The sequence below is a fragment of the Quercus suber genome, unplaced genomic scaffold (genome assembly GCF_002906115.3).
Source record: "Quercus suber isolate HL8 unplaced genomic scaffold, Cork oak 2.0 scaffold_992, whole genome shotgun sequence".
In the NCBI taxonomy this organism is placed as follows: domain Eukaryota; kingdom Viridiplantae; phylum Streptophyta; class Magnoliopsida; order Fagales; family Fagaceae; genus Quercus; species Quercus suber.
Window position 1 is genome coordinate 122,468 of NW_027070407.1, and position 21,808 is coordinate 144,275.

The 21,808-nt window shown below is 33.9% G+C and overlaps 1 protein-coding gene across 19 annotated transcripts in view; it reads right to left on the minus strand.

The window, feature by feature from the left end:
- Positions 1 to 3,410: 3,410 nt before the first annotated feature.
- LOC111985104 (MADS-box protein JOINTLESS) overlaps positions 3,411 to 21,808 on the minus strand; it is a 21,466-nt gene continuing 3,068 nt past the window's right edge. For 6 of the 19 annotated variants that reach the window (XM_024016748.2, XM_065768741.1, XM_024016747.2 and 3 more), the window contains exons 3-11: positions 15,829 to 15,907; positions 14,544 to 14,608; positions 14,355 to 14,454; positions 14,218 to 14,259; positions 13,261 to 13,299; positions 13,041 to 13,171; positions 7,170 to 7,490; positions 5,613 to 7,071; positions 3,411 to 5,065 (exon numbers count right to left, since the gene is read on the minus strand). In XM_024016748.2, the coding sequence (XP_023872516.1) occupies positions 7,472 to 7,490; positions 13,041 to 13,171; positions 13,261 to 13,299; positions 14,218 to 14,259; positions 14,355 to 14,454; positions 14,544 to 14,608; positions 15,829 to 15,907 (475 nt within the window). In that variant the 3' untranslated portion in view covers positions 3,411 to 5,065; positions 5,613 to 7,071; positions 7,170 to 7,471. The remainder of the gene's footprint in view (positions 5,066 to 5,612; positions 7,072 to 7,169; positions 7,491 to 13,040; positions 13,172 to 13,260; positions 13,300 to 14,217; positions 14,260 to 14,354; positions 14,455 to 14,543; positions 14,609 to 15,828; positions 15,908 to 21,808) is intronic. The other 13 variants (XM_065768747.1, XM_065768746.1, XM_065768742.1 and 10 more) reach the window with 13 other exon arrangements.

Sequence of the window (21,808 nt, forward strand, 5' to 3'; positions counted from 1 at the left end):
AATCTTTTAAGGGTTAACGTGGCCTTGGCTTGGTAAAGAGTCCAGAAAACATGGCCTATTATGTTAGGGTTTTTTTTTTTTTTTTTTTTTTAATGGGATATATTATGTTAGTATTTGTTAACTATTATAAGATGAGTAATGCTAAGGATAATTTCATAAAATTTTTTAATTAAAGTTGAGCAATTGACAAATTTTTAATGATTCTAATCTAAATTTTATCATTGACATCATTTTATTAAAGTCATTCGTAAGTATTTTAGACGCACGAAAAAGTGATACTTCCTTCTCTCATATTTATAGTAAGGTCTATTCATTAAATTTATAATGAAATCTATTATAAATGTGAGAAAAATAAGTACAATTTCTTTACACTTCGAGAATATCTAAAAATTTCTCATTTTATTATTACTATTAACTACTTGTTAAGATGTTAAGAATACTTGTCATCTTGACGGTTATAATTTATAAAATATTTTGTGCAAATTTTGGAGACTTTTGACTTATTGTTAAAGCATTAGCATTGGCAAATGCTAAAGCCAAATCTAAGAGATATTTAACATTTTTGGTCTCAAAACCAGCTGCATCAGAGGATTGCAAACAGCACTATTGCAAATTTTTTTGCAATAGTGCTACAATGCAATTCTAAACATGGAATTGCACTGTAGCAAGTATTATATCCAAAATAATATATTTTATCTAACTCTCTCTCCTTTGTCTCTCATCTCTCGTCTCTCTCTCCATTGCTGAACCCAAAAACCATCCAGCACCACAGAGCACCATATCACGCCACAAAGCACCACGGCGAAACAACCACCTAGCACCATATCACACCAACCCAAAAACCGAAATAGCCACATGCAACCCAGCACCACAAAGCACAACCAACCCAGCACCATATCATGCCATCGAGCACAGCGACGCCATATCACGAATTCACGATCCACGGATCACAACCATTGAGCGCGGCAAAACCCATATCACAAATTTGCAATCCACGACCCACGATCCACAACCGGAGCAGTGCAAGTACGAGCTCGTCAAGGAGCGAATGAAGTTTTGGGTTTTATTGAAGCCAAGTTTTGGGTTTTATGGGAAATGAAGGCTCCAACGGAATTACAGAGGGAAGAGAGCTAAAAATGAGAGAGAGGAGAGAGATGGGTGAGAAAAAATATAATTTTAAGATATATTATTTTATTAGGTAGATATATTATTTTAATGGCTAAAAGAGAAATATAAAAGTTAGGAATGTGAAAGAATTGTAAAATGGTATGGTATAATAGAATTGTGGGTTTTTAAAATTGTAAAATAAAATAACATTAGCATTTCCAAATGCTAATGCTCTTATAAGATGCTATTTGCCCGCCATTACCACAAAATCCACCTAGAGCATCGTGCTCCTAGATTCGGAGAACCACATGGACTTTTTGCGTTTTAAAGGGGCAGCACAGTCCTCCTTTAATTAATTATTTCCCAATGCAATCAAACTTTTTGCACTATTTGTTTCTTTATTGACTCATATAGTTTTTTTTTTTTTTTTTTTTTTTTAAAGTTTGGTCAATATATGTCTTTAAGATGTACATTAATTATCCATAATAAGACACTTTTTATGAAAAATTTAAAGAACTGACAATTAGTTAGTTACTTTTTTATTTTTTCATAAAATGTTTACTATAATACAAAAACTTATTTAGTTAAAACTAAAAACTTTTTACTGAAAGTACTGTAAATAAAACTAAAAACTAACTGAAATAGTACAATAAAACTCATAAATATATAGTAGTAAAAATAAACTGAATAGTAGCAAAAGTGTCTGTTTGAGATTTGCTGAAACTAAAATCTTTTTGCTGAAAGTATTATAGATAAAGGTAAATGTTAGACTGAAGTGTAAAATAAGTTGACAAAAATAAGCTAGCCAAACAAACACTAAATAGTAAAAAAAATTCTTTTCATTTTCAGCCAAACCAAATGCAACCTTAGAAAAGAATTAAAAATAAAAAATAAAAATCATTCCCTTAACCCCCGAAAACAGAAAAAAGAAAAAAAGAGCAATGCAGCTACCTCTTTAGCCAAACAGGTATAAGCGTCATTTTGATAGCTACCCATCAGACATCAATCCATCACACACCGAGGGTAGCCAACATTTACATATTTATGGTTTCAATTTCCAATCAGAAACATAATTCAGCTGAATGCAGAGCACAACACACTCTAAACATTTAGATAACAAGAAAATTCCATTGAGACACAAATAAAAAGTGGTGCATATATTACATCATTGTAGAATGGGAAATTTTTAATCAATTGCAAATTCCCACGTGTACCATCAAAATCATGAATGTCTGAGAATTGCTTATTTATGTAACTTATTTACTTAGTGTGAAACAAAAAAAAAACAAAAACAAAAAAAAAAAAAAAAAAGAAGAAGAAGAAGAAGAAGCTAAGAGCTAGTTTAATTTCTAAAAAACTAAAAACAAGATTATTTGATATAAAGTTATGGTAAAAAGTAATGTAAGACTGGCAAACAGTAAATAATTTAATCAAAAAACTAATTTTTAATCGATTGTCAAATGTACACTATAATATGTTCAAAAGGTCAATTACAATGTGTCACGTACTACTTAGCAGGTCCCACTATCATTATTCAAAACCAATGAAATATTCCAAATGTCATTGAATAAAAATTTCAAAGAATACCTGAAAGCCAATCACGTGCCAATACATGTTAATATTTTGGTTTAAAGTGTCATAAACAGTCTAATTAAATGCAACCATGTGTTATTTTATATTAAGACAATTTGGCTAATCAAATGGCAATGTCCATGTGTGTCTCTTTGAGAACTCCCTCCATTTAAATTATGAAACATGTCATCAATCATAGTCAATCATATGTCATCAAACCTTCTCAAAATTCCTATAAATAGAGACTTCAATCAATCTTATAGGATGACATTCATAAGTCTCAAAACTCTACTAAAATCAAGCTTTAAAGCTTGTAAGAACTTCAAGGATTTTAACTATTGAAGGTCTATCAAATTCCAGCTCCAATGCCACGAAGAACTTCTACATCAAAATCTTTGAATACCAAGAACATTAATCCCTCCAAGCCTTAAAGTTCTACTAAAATCAAGTTTTGAAGCCTCCAAGAATTTCAAGTTTTGAAACTCTATCACAGATCAAGCTCCAAAGCCCTGAAGAACTTCTACATCTAGATATTCGAATTTGATGGACATTCATCCAAATCATCCTTCCAACTATCAAAGTTCTATTGGAGTCAACTCAAAGCCACTAGAGACTTCAAGAACTCTATTCCATCAAAGTTTTATTGGATTTAAGCTTTAATGCCTCCAAAAAATTCCACCACAAATTTTCAAAGACGAAGAACATTCAAATTAAATGAAGAATGAGAAATCTCTAACAAGCACACAACAAGAGATTCATTGCAATTCCATTCCAAAGGAGAAGATAGAGAAGAGAATTGACCTTATTGGCTATAATGATAGTGATTGAGCTAGAGACATGGATGATAAAAAAAGAGTACTAGTGGTTTTGTATTCTATTTGGGTGATATTGCATTTACATCAACTTCTAAGAAGTAAAGCTGAGTACGTTGCTGCTACCTCTGGTGTACTTGTCATGCAATTTGGCTTAGAAGTTTGTTGAAGGAGTTGCAAAAGCTACAAGAAAAAGCTACAAAGATATTTGTAAACAATAAATCAACACTAGCTCTTGCAAAGAATCTAGCCTTTCACTACCAAAGCAAGCACATCAATACAAGGTATCATTTTACTTGAGAATGTATTGCTAGAAAGGAAGTTCAACTTGAGTTCATGAAGTCACATGATCAGGTTGCAAATATCTTCACTAAGCCACTAAAGTATGACGCCTTCTACAAGCTACAAGCCTTACTTGGAGTGATAATGAAAACAAGCTTAAGGAGGGACGTTAGAAATTAAACTTGTTTTTAATTAAAATTTCATTAATAACTGTGAGTTTAATAAGTTAAATAAATTGCAACAAATGCATGTGGGGGGTTTCTTGAAGTTTTTTCTGGGATTTTATAAATATAAAAGTTTAGAAAATAAATGTAGTTGGAATTAAGAGGATAGATGGTATAGTATATATAACCGATGCATCAGAAAATTTCAAAGCAAGAGTGAAAGAAGAGAAATACAAGTGTTAAAGAGTTCTCTTACACTTCCCTCTCTACACTCTCTTTGTGTGTGATTTGTGATTGAGTTACTTTCTTTGAGTAGCGTGAGTGTTTGGGAGTGCAAGTGAGAAAAAGGCCATTAATTATTCCAGAGTAATCCAGTGTCCACTTCTCAAATGTAGTCAACAAAGTCATAGCAGCCACCATGCACAGAGTTCTCCTTTAGCCAGATTTTGTTCTATTTATGGGTATGTGAGCAGTTTCAACAAGGAATGGTTAACTGATTCCTGTAATAGGATCGTGTACGAGACTTAGACACTCGACATGCAAGAACTTTTTATAAATCTGACGTATTGTCTTATTTCCAGAGCAACATTCATTAGCTGCATGATCCGTTTGGTTTACAAAAACTTCTCACAAATGGAGACCCACCCTTACCAAGATCAGCACCATTCTGTCCACAACCTTCATTCAAGTAGAAACTGCCTGGTATTTCTAACCCCCTGCATATGTGAATCTCGTGCATAACCTTTGTGCAAAGTTGATTTAGCCTCATTTCTAATAAATTAGCAGGCATTCTAACCATGTCTAAAGGGAAATTTTAATAATAGTCATAAAAGCCCTCAACTTTTATTTATGGGGAAAGGAAAAGAGAAATTTAAAGGAAAAAAAGTTTCAGAAGATTGGCAGTCCTGTTTATAAAAGAATGCTGGGCATCTTCAATAATCCATTCAACGTGTGAAGCATAAAATGCACTGTGTTAGCCAAGCGATAAACATATCTGCATTAATATTGTTATTTACCTCAAAAATATAAGACATGCAAAAGGCTAATATGCTCCTGTAGGTATGTACCTCATCTTGCATGCTCATAGGGGCACGAATGCCTGTGGCCAATGACTTAAATGTTCACAACCTGCAAAAGAAATTATCCTTTCACCATTTAAAAAAAAAAAAAGCAAACCCCCCTCAAGATTTGTTGCCGAATAGCTGCCCATATTGTTTTATATTTTAGATGCTAAACGTAGAATTATCAAGTCATTGAATTTAATTCTTTAATTTTTCAAGAAACTTATCGTTTAGGAAATTGACATATTGGTATGGTTATGATTTGATAAATACTTTATGCTTAAATTCAGATTCTTAAACTATTTCTAATAAATTTTCGAAGGAGAGGTATACTTTCATTTCTGAAACTTGTTTTCCAAAACACAATTTCATTCTATTACTCGAATTTATACTTTATAGTTTTTGTAGGACTTTGGATTGTACTTCTCCATAAACATTATTTGGCCCTGGCACCCTATTTTTATGATGACATTTTATTTCCAAGTGCTTAGCGAATTGTTGTCACCTTGGCCAGCATAAATAAAACAACATACATCAAACGGCATCTAGGATACATAAGTTATGAAACAAATTAAGAAGCCTATGTACTAGAATTTTAGGCACAAAATACATACCTCAAGAGAATTTACAGCAAATTCTAATGCCACATTTATTTCTGAGGGTCCACCCTGCAAAAGCAAAGAAGGAAAAAAAGGAAGGGTAGAAAACAAGAAATACTTCGTGGCCTCAATTTTGTCTACTGAGAAGTAGACATTCAAAATAAATGAAATGCATGTGATATGCACCTCAAATGGGGGAACCAAATTAGCTACCTTTCGGACCATTAATGCTTCTCCGGGTTGAAACCCCAGGATGACTGATCAGGGGCAAACCCTTGAGTCTGCACAAGCAATTATCATGAACTGTACTGGAACTCAGTTTTAATAGGCTGTATATCTATTCTGATTTTCAGAAATAAATTGAGCAAAAAAGCCATAGCTTATCCATCCAAGATGTTCTCAACATTTGTCAAATAATAAAACTCCAAAGCCACAGACACCTCTCTCCCCCCCACCCCCCAAAGAGTCTAAAGAATTTCATAGCTCACATGCAGAATTCGAAGAATCAGAGATGTTGCAATTGTGCCCTAATCTTTATGTAATGTCATTATTTCCAAGAGGTGTTAATAACCTTTCTCATTCCAAAGTACTAAGAACTAGTGAAAACCCTTCATGGATCAAGATTTTGTTTCTATTTTTAGTGATTTGAATTCAATTTTTTATGTCCCAAAAGTGAGGGGAAAATAACCCCATTTTTCTCTATTTCACGAAGAACTCTAAAAAAAGGGACTTAAAAAAGTCATTGAAATTGATTTATAAGTCTTAGCTAGCCCTAACATGTTAAACGAAGATTTTGATGAGTTTACTTGATAGTGAATAGCAAACTACATACATATGATGCTGGTTTGATATGTAAGCATAAAATTTAAAATGTAGCTATATTTATTTACTTTCATTTTTTTCATAATCATACATACATACATACATACATATATATATATAGAGAGAGAGAGAAAGAGAGAGAGAGAGAGAGAGAGAGAGAGCCAAGACAACTACTAGTGAAAATGGCTGAAATTTGTGAAGTACAAGTCTTGAATTTTCTTTGGCGGTGATGGTTAAGATAATACATGCATTTTATAGGTCAAGGAAGACTATGAAATAGAAGAACAATTTACCCCAGAAAAATTCAATAAAAAGAAATAATAAAAGCACAGTGGGATCATATTATATTATGATTTATGATATCATTTTTCCCAATTTGTAGCAAGAATCTGTATTCCAAAATTATAGGAAGCACACAAGTCTTATTTGATGGAGCAAGATTTACTTGAAAGTATACATTAACAAATTTAGACCTTAAACCAAGCGTACTCAAAAGCCCCATTCTTGATAAAGAAATGTGAAGGCGGACATGTAATACTTCAAAGGCAATCACAGATAGATAAACAAACCTATTGCAGAATTTTGATTCAATTTCATGCCCTGAATTGTCATCAAGAACTCGAACAATGCAACTTAAGGAACGGAGCAAACCCTACAAACATAAGCACAATTGTTAAAGTATAAATATATATGTTGTTTAAGGATTACCATGTCATCGATATTGGAAGAAATTACTGGAATTACTAATACTTTTGCTGCTCTTCAAGCATCTGAGTTCCAGTTCATCTTATGCAAAGCAACCTTTCCCATCACCTTCTACTTTATTTTCCATTGAAACAAATTTGATTTATCCATAAACATGATTTAGCATCCAAAATTTACCACATACATACTCTCTTTGAATCAACTGATGGAAATAAATTGGTCTTACAGAAACTTTATTACAACTCTGAGCTAGGATTTATATTTACTTCAACATGGCTTTTTTTTTTCTTTTGTATTTGAGAAAAGGGAATCCGTGTATGCTTCTTCATCTTCACTAAACTTCAAATTCATTTAGGGAAAGGTAGCCTGCAAGACATAGAAACATGCACTAAGGCAAATGGTTTCTCTATAGTAGCAGCATGCATTTCTTGGCATGCAGTCAATGATGAGATTTTTTTATTTTTTATTTTTTTTACAAGATAGAAATTCTACTCTAGCCAATCTAAGTGTATATGTGTGTGAAGCTCCCTCTTGGAGACTTGAACACCAGCCCTTCCCCTCCACACCTCACAAACACTTATAATTGTGAAGTGACCATTGCACCAAGGTAACGCAGTGGTGTCAATGATAATAGTTAAGTTGCTAAACAAATCGACAAATTGTTCAATGATGAGTTGAAAGTGACATCACCTTCTGGTTGCAACCATTAATTTCACCACCAAATTTATCTTTCAGTACCAGATAAGCCCAGATTTACTTTAAAATGGATTTAAGAATATATTGTTAGAAGTTTAACTTTTTTTTAATTAACCTTTCATAAATAAGTGGGAGTTTCATAAGTTAAATGTAGTGGAAGGTTTATTGAAGTTATGTATGGGATTTATAAATGTAAGAGTTAGAAAAATAAGTGTAGTGGGAGTTAGAGGTTGGATGGTGTACTATATAAACCTATTCGTCTGTCAAGTTCTATGCAAGAGTTGAGAGAAATACAAAACATTGAAGTGTTCTAACTCTTCCCTCTCCACTCTCTCTCCCCTTTATTTAATTTGTGAGCGTGAGTCTCTTCTATACACTAAGTAGTGTGTGAGTGTTTGTGAGAGTAAGAAAGGAAAGGCCCATCAATATTTTTGTTTTATTTCCAACAAAGTGGTATCAGAGCCAATTGGTTCGTGGTAAGAATGGTCATTGCCAATGGGATGGTGTCGTTCCAATTTCCTCGACTTACCAAACAAAACTTTGAAAATTGGAGTATCCGAATGAAGGCGTTGCTTGGATCCCAAGATGCGTGGGAGATTGTGGAGAAAGGTTATGTGGAGTCACAAGATGAAGAATCTTTGACTCTAAACTAAAAGGAAGCCTTGCAAAAGGCTTAGAAGAAAGATCAACAAGCTCTTACGTTGATTTATCAATGTTTGGATGAAATCATGTTCGAGAAAGTTGCAAATGCAACTTCATCTAAGCAAGCATAGGAGATTCTTAAAAACTCTCTAACAGGAGTTGATAAAGTGAAGAAAGTTCACTTCAAACATTGAGAGGTGAGCCTGAAGGTTTGCACATGAAAGAATCTAAGTGTCCGTTTGGTAAGAGATTTCTAGTAACATTTTTTGTTTTTTTTGGAAAAACATGTGGGTGAAAAAGTGTGAAAATACGTATAATGTTGTTTAAACACTAAAAACTGTTGTTTTAACAATAGGAATAAACGGGTCCTAAATCTATCTCAGATTATTTTTCAAGGGTGTTGGCAATTATAAATCAATTGAAGAGATATGGTGAGAACTTAGATGATGTCCGCGTGGTAGAAAAATTCCTACGTTCATTAACTTCTAAGTTTGACTATATCGTTGTGGTGATTAAGGAATCAAAAGACTTGGAGTCAATGACCATTAACCAACTCATGGGATCATTACGAGCCCATGAAGAAAGGCTCAATAAGAAGAAGCAAGAACCTTTGGAGCAAGTCCTACAAGCAAAGCTCACCTAGAATGAGAAAGGGTCGCGTGAAAGTAGCCAATGAGGCCGAGGACTGAACGTGGTAGAGAGAGAGGATCTGGAGGAAGGAATGGTCAAAACTCTCCCAATTATGAAGAGAGGGGTCAAAGTTCACAATCCACAAGAGATCATGGAAAATGAAGTTTCTCAAGACCATACAGAAGAAGGTATGATAAGTCTAACATTAAATGTTATAATTGTAAAAAATATGGACATTATACTTCTGAATGTAAAAATGCCGCTGACACTGTTGAGGAGAAAGCTAACTATATTGAAGATAAGAATGAAGAAGTGGAGCCGACTTTGTTGTTGGCATACAAAGAAGAAAATGGTGCGTGGTATCTTGACTCTGGTGCTAACAACCATATGTGTGGGAATAAAATGATGTTTATGGAGATTGATGAATTGGTGGTCGAGAATGTTACCTTTGGTGACTCATCCAAAGTTTCAATGAAGAGGATAGGTAAAATTCTTATCCGTTTAAAGAATGAGGATCATCAATTTGTTTTTTATGTATATTATGTGCCAAGCATGAAAACTAATATTTTGATTATGGGACAACTTCTTGAGAAAAACTATGATATCCAGTTGAAAGATTGTAGTTGCTTAATAAGGGATCATAAAAATAATGTGATGGCTAATGTGCCTATGACAAGAAATAGAATGTCCTTGTTAAATATTCAACATGATGTTATTAGATGTCTGAAGGCTTGTTTTAAAGATTCTTCTTGGCTTTGGCATCTAAGATTTGGGCACTTGAACTTTGGAGGACTACAGTTGTTGGAAAAGACAATGATGGTGAGAGGATTGCCTTCCATTAAGCATCCTAACCAGCTTTGTGAAGGATGTCTCCTTGGCAAGCAATCAAGGAAGAGCTTTCCAAAAGATGCTAGTACAAGAGCAACCAAGTCATTGCAACTTGTTCATACTGATATGTGCGGACCTATCAAGCCATCATCTTGGTAAAAGTAACTACTTTCTTCTCTTTATTGATGATTTTAGTAGAAAAATGTGGGTTTATTTTTTGAAGCAGAAATCTAAAGCATTTGGTGCATTTAAGAAATTTAAGGCATTTGTAGAAAAGTAGTGGCCATGAAATTAAGGCCTTAAGATCTGATAGAGGCGAATTCACATCAAATGAATTCAAAGAATTTTGTGAAGCAAATGGGATTCGCCACCCTCTAACAGTTCCAAGGTCACCACAACATAATGGTGTAGCAAAAAGAAAGAATCGTTCAATTCCTAATATGGCCAAAAGCATGTAGAAGAGCAAGAAAATGCCTAAAGAATTTTGGGCTGAAGCTATAGATTGTACAATCTATTTGTCCAATCGTTGCCCCACAAGAAGTGTACAAGAAAAGACCCCAACAAGCTTGGAGTAGGAAGAAGCCTACAGTTTCCCATCTTCATGTGTTTGGGAGCATTTCATATGCACATGTACCAGATTAAGAAAGATCCAAGCTAGATGATAAAATGAAGAAGTATGTGTACATTGGCTATGATCCAAGCTCTAAGGGCTATGAGCTCTATAATCCGAGCACTGGAAAAGTCATTGTTAGTTGAGATGTGGAATTCAATGAATAAGGCACATGAGATCGGAGCACCCAAGAAGAAGAGAAGTATGATTTCTTTCCTCTATTTGAAGAGGAAAATCAAGGGAATGAAGTTCACGAAGAGCCTATCACTCCACCTCCATCACCAGCAGCATCATCTCCCATTCATGAAAGTCCATCATCATCGTCATTACTAGAAGGAAGTTCTAGTGAAAGACCAAGAAAAATGAGAAGTCTCCAAGATCTTTATGATTCAACAAAGATTACAGATGGTGTAACTTTTTTTTATCTATTTGCTAATTGTGAACCTACAGGATTTGAAGAAGCGGTGTGAGACAAAAAATGGAGAGATGCTACGAACGAAGAGATCAAGGCAATAAAGAAGAATGATACATGGGAGCTTGCAACTCTTCCAACTAGAAAGAAGACAACTGGTGTAAAATGGGTGTACAAGTTGAAGAAGAATGCAAAAGTAGAGGTAGAGAGATACAAAGCAAGATTGGTGGTGAAAGGTTGTAGTCAACGACAAGGTATTGATTATGATGAGGTATTTGCCCCAGTTGCTCGTTTGGAAACTATACGATTGCTAATTTCTTTAGTAGCTCAGAATCAATGGAGAATTTTCCAAATGGATGTAAAATCCGCATTTTTGAAGGACTACCTAGAGGAAGAACTTTATGTTGAGCAGCCTATTGGCTATGTTGTAGAGGGGCAGGAAGATAAAGTTTTGAAGTTGAAGAAAGCTCTATATGACTAGAAACAGGCACCAAGAGCTTGGAATAGTAGAATTGAAAAATATTTCCAAGTTAATGGGTTTTCTAAATGCCCATGTGAACAGGCGCTTTATTTTAAGGTGCATAAAAATGGAGACATCTTAATTGTTTATTTGTATGTCGATGATTTGATTTTTACAGGCAACAATCCAAGTATGTTTGAAGACTTCAAGAAAGCAATGACTATGGAGTTTGACATGACAGATATTGGACTTATGGCCTATTATCTAGGCATTGAAGTGAAGCAGATGGAGGATGGGATTTTTATTTCCCAAGAAGGTTATGCAGAGGATATTCTCAAGAAGGTTGAGATGTTAAATTCCAATCTAGTTAGCACCTGTGGAGTGAAGTTATCAAAGCATGACGATGAAGAGAAGGTTAATCCAACATTCTTCAAGAGTTTGGTTGGACGTCTCAAGTATCTAACATGCACAAGACCAAACATTTTTTTTGGCGTTGTACTAGTTAATCGTTACATGGAAGCACCGACGATGACTCATTTGAAGACTGCCAAGAGAATTCTTCGCTATTTAAAAGGTAAACTGGATTATGGACTATTGTATTCACCCTCTAAAGATTTTAAACTTATTGGCTATAGTGATAGTGATTGGGCCGGACACACTAATTATAGAAAGAGTACTACTGGTTTTGTGTTCTATATTTTTGATACTGCATTTACGTGGACGTCCAAGAAGCAGCCAATCATGATGCTATCCACTTGTGAAGTTGAGTACGTTGTTGCTACCTCTAGTGTTTGTCATGCAATTTGGCTTAGAAATTTGTTAGAGTTGCAGATGTTGCAAGATGAAGCTACGAAGATATGTGGGCAATAAGCCAACACTAGCTCTTGCAAAGAATCTAGTCTTTCATGACCGAAGCAAACACATTGACACAAGGTATCATTTTATTCGAGAATGTATTGCAAGAAAGGAAGTTCATCTTGAGTTTGTGAAGTCACATGATCAGGTTACAGATATACTCACTAAACCACTCAAGTATGACACATTCAACAAGCTACGAGCATTACTTGGAGTAATCAAGAAAACAAGTTTAAGGGGCAATGTTAGAAGTTAAACTTCTTTTTAATTAACCTTTCATAAATAAGTGGAAGTTTCATAAGTGAAATGCAGTGGGAGGTTTATTGAAGTTATGTGTGGGATTTATGAATGTAAGAGTCAAAAAAATAAATGTAGCGGGAGTTAGAGGTTGGATGGTGTACTATATAAACCTATTCATCCGTCAAGTTCTATGCAAGAGTTGAAGAGAAATACAAAATATTAAAGTGTTCTAACTCTTCCCTCTCCACTCTCTCTCTCTTTATTCAATTGTGAGTGTGAGTCTCTTCTATAGTGTGTGAGTGTTTGTGAGAGTAAGAGAGGAAAGGCCCATCAATATTTTTGTTTTATTTCCAACATATAGTACGTTAGTACTTATTGTAATGCTAAATCCAGAGAAATAATTAAACCTCAGGACAGATTTCTCAGTTTGGTCAAGTTCCTCTATCGAACCACAACTACATGCTTTAGTAAATATAAGGCCCCTAAAAAAAAGAAAGAGAAGAAGAGAAAACAATTGAAATCAATGGAAGTTTACAAACGTACCCCAACTTGAGAGAAGTGTCTGAACTGTCATTGTCTTGAGGAGGATCAGATGAGTTGCAAATATTGCTGATTGACTCAGATGACTGACCTTGTTCAAGTACATGTGTTTGAGTGCTAAACATATTCTCCATCTGTGGAAGAGACATTTTTTATGACTGAAATAGAAAGGGCAAAAAATACAAAACAAAATAACGAAAAAAGAAAGAGAGAGACCTATTACCTGTTTTAATCGTTGGTTTTCTGCCATCAGTTGGGCTCCCTGCATTAAAAGGATAAGATGCACAGAAAATTATTAAGACATCTTAGCCTTAAACACAAAATACAATATAGTATGCTATATGTACCAAACTTCTTATAAAGGTCCATCATAAGAAATTGATACCCTTTTATGGGGCAATCAAAATTGTTTTAAGTCAGGTTATATAGGATAAACAATTTAACATTCAGTTCCGAAATTATGAGGACAGTAGTTTCAACTAAACGTTCAGTGGTGGTTGCTTGCCATGAGAATTCCTTTCTCTACGCAGTGCACATACAAAGACCTTGGCAAAAGGCTGAAAAAGTTTTACAAATCCAAGACTTCTCAGCTATATTTTTTATGAAATGTACCAACTTGCATCAACACTACTCATTTTGGATGATAAAATAGTTTGTTCTACAACTAACTCATAATTTAAAACTATTTACTCACATTTACTAACAATATGGATTTAGTGCAGAAGCTCATATTATATTATTGTAGTCCTAACACAGTCCTAACTATATTAATGTATTCCTAGGGTTAACACAGAGTTAGTCTACTACTAATTCCCTTCAATAAATACATTGTAATACACATAATTCAATGGTAAAGATGTAGGTAAGACTTTCTATGCTAATGTAGGCCTCTAAGATCAAACCACTTTAATTTCTTGTGTTCCTCTGCCAATAATAATAATAATAAAATCCTTGTGTTCTTTCTCTCTTACCTTCTCTGTCTCTTTCTTTCCACCTACTATTTTAATATTTTACCATGATAACATTGATTATGGAGCGGATCTTCACTAAAGCAAAGATATTTTTCGTTGAAACTATATGACCTTTTGCTTAAGGGCACTGATATATTCCGGAAACTCATTCCCAAAATTATAATAATTATATGAAATGTCTTGCACAAATTTAAAGTTTGGAACATTACCTTTCGCTTAAGGACAGTGATCTCTTCCAGAAATCTTTCACCCTGAAAGACAAAAAGGTTTCTGATATTAAGAGAATATACATAAATTTCAACACTCCACAAGAATTACAGCAAACAGAGATAACACAGAGACAAGCCTTTGTTTCTAGAACACGGCTCAGGCCTACTTCAAGCACTTTCTCTAGTTTCTGTAATTCTTCTATATCCATTCCATTGAGCTCTTCTCCCTTAATCTTCCTGTTAGGTGTACACATTTCTCAACGTTAATTTAGTGTGGTATGTGCATGTCTTTACAGTAACAAGTTGATAACAAGGTAGTTGCATACCTCAGTTCACGTGTTTTCTCCTCAATTTCCATGCTCAACATGGTGTAGGAGGTACTGTTCTCAAGCTAACATAAAGAATTTCCGTTCATGAACACTTTTTTGTCATGTGATGTGAGTTTTAATATATCAATTGTTCTAAAATATGTACACAATTCCGATCCAGCTTTCAATAAGAAAATTTAATGCTGCCCTAAATGTTAGGGTCATCATCTTGGAAGTGCCACAAGTAGTCTACGTGTTTCAAAAAAATGTTCCTATCTTTTCTTATGGTGGTAAAATTTCAATAAAATGTAAGTTTCAAAATTTTTATGAAATTTTAATGAGAATGGATTAAGAAATAATCTAGATAATTTTTGCTTATGACAATGATAAAATTTTACTGCATCATTATTAAATTGAAACAATTGGAATACAAAAATGGATAAATGGAAATACACGTAAAGATAAGTTTCAAAATGGGATAATCCGCTTTAAGTTAGGAGTGGCCCTATTGATGAAAAGACAAGGGAGGGTTACTTGAGATTTGGTCACGTTCAAATGAGAGCGATTAATTCACCAGCATAAAAGAGGAAGTTAATTTAAGTTAAGGTAATGGAAAAACGCTAGATGAAAACCAAGAATAACATTGGTACAATTAGTTAAAAAGGACTAGTAATGTAAGTAAGTAATAGACACTACATATTCAGATGGAATAGAATGAGGGAAAAACATGTGGCAAACCCTATATATTGTTAAGGATCCATAATTGACCGCAAAAAATTTGGGACTAAAGATTTCTTCTTGTTGTATGGTAGTTTTAAGATATGGCTATGGCCTATGCCACTTTTTGGTCAAATTCTTTCATTTAGGCATTCGTTAGTCATTAATTTTTGTTGTTTATGATAATTATTATTTCTTTTTTATATAACTTGTAATTTAAAATTCAGAATAAGATCTCTATTTTGGGACGTTTCCTAGAGTTTGTAAGATTTTATTTATAATTTTGACTTTTTTTGGAAATTTTTTATATTTCTAGCCTAGTTTTTTGCTTGAAACCAATAAGGGTATTTTAGGGTCTGCTTGCCTATTTATATGCAACCATCAAGGTAATTCAAAATTTCATCAATAAAATTTCTATGCTTTTTTTCAAAAAAAAAATTTTTCTAGCGGACTTCAAATTTATCCTTGGGAATTAAAGGAACTTCTTGTAGATTCAAAAAAGATTATATTGAAATACTGTTCTGTTTCTTATGACCTTTTACCTGCATTACTTATTAACCAACCAAAAAAGTTCAAAACATCATACCTGCAACTCAAGAGACGGTTGGTCCATTTTTCCAAGATTCTCTGCGTGTAGATTATGTCTTTCAATTACCTGCTGCATACTTCATACAATAAAAGGATAGCCCATTCAATTATTTTTTCTCTCTCTCTAATTTTAATAAAATGAATATGAGGATGAACTTTTAAACTACTATAATATAATACTATTTCTGACTCAAATCTAAGAAAAGGAAATTTGAGCTGGTGACTGAAGAATTATTTATCTCATGTTTGCATATCTGCTCTTGCATCCAGGCTAACCGCGTTCTCAATTAAAATGTGAACCACAAATGATATTGACACAAACTATACGCAAACTTCTAATTGCAAACCATAAAAAGTGAACATTTATATGAACCCACAAACTATTTATATTGATTGACACAAGGGGTACACTAATTTCTTACTTATTTACAAGCATGAAATAAAATTACTTAAACTTTTTTGATTTGGTTCTAGCTATTGCATTTAAGTGTTACAACAATTAAAAATTACAGCTTGCAGGAAAAATCCCATAGAAGAATAAAATCTAAATCCATGAGGAAGAGCTTTGCACTATTACAGCAATGAAAAAAGTATGCAGAAAGTGTTAGCTTGTACAATCTCCATTTTGTTTGATATGGTTACAGAATCGATATGAATGATAATAAATAACATATTGTAGCATTTTAATATTATGTAATGAAGACATTGACTACTATCTATTTGAGTGTTTTAACAAAGGCAAGTATAATACGCTGAATAAAAATTCTCTACAAGAATTACTAAAAATATAAAGAAGATAGTGTGTCAAAATAATTTCAAAAATATTATAATTGAAAAAAAGGGTAGTATTAGTTGCGCAAGGAGTAATGTAATAGAATTAGTGTGATACAAATACCCCTGATTATCTAGATTGGATTGGGTTAGTGTGTTTTGTACGGACGCACATTGAATTTAATATTGGACGTTTATTAGCTCTATCTTCTTCTTCTTTTTTATACACAAAATAGAAATTCTATTCTAACCTAATCTAAGTATATATATGTGTAAAACTCCCTTTTGCAGACTTAAATCTTGGCCCGTACTCTCCACAACCCACAAGCACTTATGCCAATGGAATGACCATCGCACCAAGAGTGCGCAGTGGTTTAACTCTATCTTAGTTATATAATCAATTACAAGAAACATTAATTATAACTTGACTAGATTTTTTTTTTTTTTTTTAGTATAGAACATATGTGACTAGAGGTCTCTTTGAGTTGTAACAAATGATATCAAAGCCAACCTAGTAATGCCATGTAGCTTAACGATACTACGTACATTGCAACAAGACTCTAATAAGGACATTAAGAATTTGGATGGGAGAAATTGTGATACCCCAGATTATGTGATTTGGATTGGATGAGTGTTGCATCAAGATACATTGACTGATTGGATATGCCAATTTGAGATGAATTTGAGATGCGTCAAATTTGGGGATTGTACAATGCTTAGCAAGGCTGATGCTAAGCTTGCTCAAAGTGATCGACAAAAAGGTTGTGTCGGTCGACAATTGGTGATGTTCAAAGGTGAAAGCTCTAAGAGTGGAGAAGGTAGCTCAAAACCTAAAATTTATTCCAAATATCAACCTAAGATAGCTCTAAAGGTTGTGCTGGTGAACAAACGAGTCGAGATGGTTGACAATCTTCTTGTTTTTAGGTGTGGGCAAATTGGTTATCTTGCAAACCAATGTCCAAAGAAAATGGTATACGTGTATGTGACTTTTGGACGAAGATAATGGGGGTGATGCAATGTGAGGAGATTGAATTGAATAAGGTGAATATTAGGTGATCCATCGAACATTTGTAATTCCTAAAATGACTCAAACAAGGATTGACTTAGTCATAGCATCTTCAAATGCACATGCAACTCCCATGGAAAGGTGTGTTCCATTATCATTAATGGAAAAATTTGTGAGAACATCGTTGCACAAGAAATGGTGGACATGATTTAAGTTGAGTATGGAACCCTATCTTAAAGCCTTAATGAAAAGCATGGTTGAAGAAAGGTAAAGAGGTAAAGGTAACTAGAAGATATCCTGTTTATGTTGAAATGGGAAAGAATTATAAAGATTAAGTTTGGTGTGAAATTAACCATCCCCATGGATGTTAGTCATTCCCTTTTTGGGTGTGGCTTTGGCAATATGATATCCATATGACGGCCATAGAAATACATATACCTTTAAAATTAGAAAGTTAAAAAAATAAAAAATAAATAAATAAATAAATAAATAAATAAATAAAAAAGCTCCTATATCTTCCAAAGACGAGAGTAGTGATTTTCTAACTTTGTCCAATTGTAATATAAGGTAAAAATACTAGGTGGTGTACATAGAGGTGGCTAAAGAAAAAAGGAAGCTTATTAGTGTACTGATAACCTAGCTAACAAAGTGCACTATTTAATGAATATGAAGGAGCATGAAGAATTGAATATGCAAGTCATGGAGATTTTGAAGAAGGAACATTTTAGAGAAAACATGATTCCTTATGTAGTATCAACCTTACTCATGCCAAAGGAGGATGGCACTTGATGGATGTGTGTTGATGACCGCACCAGTAACCAAATTATTATCAAATATCAGTGTCATATTTTAAGAATTGATGGCATGTTGTAAAAATTGTAAGGTTATGCCGGGAGAGAGTGTAACAACCCAGTGTAAGGCGGTGCTACTAGATATTTGTATGAGAAACTAGAAAAGAAGGGGAATTAGACCCAAAAAATAAGAATACAAGTAATAGGTGGTAGGGTTTGAAGGGGAAGAAACAAGATTTGTTTAAAAATAAAATTATCATAGATAGCATGTGGAATTTAGATGAAAATGTTGATAAGATGTAGAATGAAATGACTAATGTTATTAATAAAGTGGCTAAAGACTGACTTGGAAAATCTATAGGATATGGGCGACCGAACAAGGAGACTTGGCGGGGGAATAAGGAGGCTCAAGCCATAAAAGAGAGACAAATATAGAAACCTACCTAGATGTTGAGTCAATGATGCTCATGAAAATTAAAAGTGGTGAAGAGGGAAGCAAAAAGGGTTGTTCAAGAGGCTAAATGTAAAATTTTATAGCAAGTTGGAGACAAAGGAGGGAGAAGAATATTTATAAACTTACTAAGACAATAAGAAATGAAAACATGACTTGAATGATATTTGATGCATTAAAGATGAAGATCAAGGAGTGTTGGTAAAAAAAAAAAAAAAAGTTACCTCAAAAGAAAGATGTAAAAGTTATTTAGATAAACTTTTTAATGTTAACAATATAAAAGATTGGAGCAAATTAAATAACCCAGCGGAGGATAGACACTATAGATTTTTTCAAAGAATTAGGATGACCTAGCTAAAGGACACATTAAGGAGGATGAAAATAGGAAAAACAGTGGGACTGGATGAAATTTCCATTGGAGTTTGGGAATGCTTGGGCGGTGTGGATGTACGCTGGTAGACAAAACTTTTCCATAAGATCTTAGGCGTCAATTGTTAACAAGGCAGCTTGACCATCTATTCCTTCAGTGTCTTTTAATATGGATCTATGGTCTATGGTTTTGGGTCTATTTGGAGTAACTTGGGTTATGCTGCACACTGTTTTGGGGCTATTAGGGTGTTGGCAAGGCAACTTTGGTCGTCATCGAAATGGTTACATTTGGTCCATCATTCCTCATTGCTTAATGTGGTGTCTTTGGAGGGAGAGAAATAGTAGATGTTTTGAAGATATTGAGAGATCTATTCCGGACCTTAAGCTACTCTTTAGAACTTTAAGGGATTGGTCGTTTGCTTTGCAAAAACAATCATTCCCTTCTTTTATTGATTTCCTTAACTCTTGCAATTTTTGTATTTGAATTCTTTTCCCTTGTTCACTCCCTGTGTATTAGGGTGTTCCATTTTTTTTTTTTTTTTTTTTTACCAATATAACTTATTACTTATCAAAAAAAAAAAAAGTGTCAATTGTTAACAATTTTCTATGTAATGATGCAGTACATATTAGAAATGGCATTACTAAGGGTAGCACTAGACGCTTATTTTGAGGGAGATTAATGTTTCTACTCTAGGAGGCTCATTGGGAGGGAGATCAGTGTTTTTGATTTAGGAGACAGGTAGGGGGTGTTTGTAATATTGTTCTAGTAACGTTGTTTGTATTTTTTGGAATACGTGTGAGCGAAAAAGTGTGGAAATACGAGTAATGTTGTTTAATAACTGAAAACTACTGTTCTAGTTACACTACTAAACAGCCCCATAATATGTATGCCACATGGACAAAGAAATATGCAAACATCTAAAATAATGTCTCTTTTGGACAATCAGATTCTAAAACATAATTTGGAAGGTCTCTATTTTGCATTTACGACTATTGGACACATTTCCAAATTTTAATATTGCAAATTTATTATAATAATTTACTTCACCTATAAGACTAACTATACTCTATAGTTCTAAAATTAGGCTGCTAAAAAACAATATATTCAAAAAATGAGTATAATTGAAATGAGATGTTAGATAAGGATAAGTGAAAATACAAGAGAAACTGATAGGATTGAAATGAGGAAATTTTTAAAGAGTGGTGGCCCCTATTGTGAAAAGATAGAGAAAGTCACTTGAAGTTGATCATTTCAAAAGAAAAAGATTAATACTGTAAGAAAGAGATGAATTATTCAATTGAGGAGATAAAAAAAGATATAGGAAACAAAAATAACATTAATAAAAGTAGTAAAAACAGAACATGTCACTTAAATAAGTAATGAAGATTACGACTTCAAATAAATAGTATTAAGGAAGAGAATATATGTTTTTAGCCCTAACTAGTTTATTAACTGACCCTAAAATTTTGAGAGTAAGGCTTAGCTAATGTTGTTGTTGTTGTCTGACCCTAAAAATTTGAGAGTAAGTCTTAGTTATTGTTGTTGTTGTCATCATAGTATTGCTTATATATTTCATATAGAGAAGAATAATTTGTTTCTTTCTTCTCAATCAAGAAAACTTGACAATCTCAATATAATAAATTGCACACCCTTTGAACTTTCGTCGTACACTAAAAATGTAAGGCTAATGATGTTGTTTGTAAGTAGAATAACAATACAACTAAGTTGAAATTAATACGTACATATGACCATAGAAGATAGTGAGAAGGGTTATTTAACGAGATCAGACCTATTGAGGAGGCCAATAATAAAGAAATTGCATAAATTAAGGATATTGATAAGACAACATTTTTTTGGTGTTTAACGATAAAGATTTGTCTTTTAAAGCATGTACAGTCCACTTCGCATTTCCATCGTCATAAAGTTGCTCAAAGCTCTTTGCCTACTTCTTTTGAAGTTTCTTTACTGAAAATTGTTTATCAAAAGAGATTGGATGGTGAGGTTGGGCTTGTTACGTACCTAGTTTAAATTGATATATAACAACATCCCTCATTTTTGCGTTGGAATCTCCAGCATTAGGTTTTATATATACATAAACAAAAGTGTTCAAATTGGCATATGTTACTCTACATAAAAAATTATAATCCCAAACTTTGCTCCTAAGTTTGAGTCATATAATTTTGCTTGATCTTTTATGAAGAAATCATTACAGAAATGTTGTGAATAGATTAGACAGGATAACAAAAGAGGATTCAAAGAGGTGGAAGTGCAAAAGCACAAAGACCATTAGGCATTAAAGGAAGAGTTGAGGCAGCTAATGAGGCTTTACACTAAGTAGATGCAACTCTAAAACTTAAAAAAATAAAATAAAATGTTAGATTAGCAATATTACAAGACACAATAACCGGCTAGTAGAACTTCAAAACAAGTCGCCCCCCCACCCCCCCCCCCCCCCCCCCCCCCCCCCCCCCCCCCCCCCCCCCCCCCCCCCCCCCCCCCCCCCCCCCCCCCCCCCCCCCCCCCCCCCCCCCCCCCCCCCCCCCCCCCCCCCCCCCCCCCCCCCCCCCCCCCCCCCCCCCCCCCCCCCCC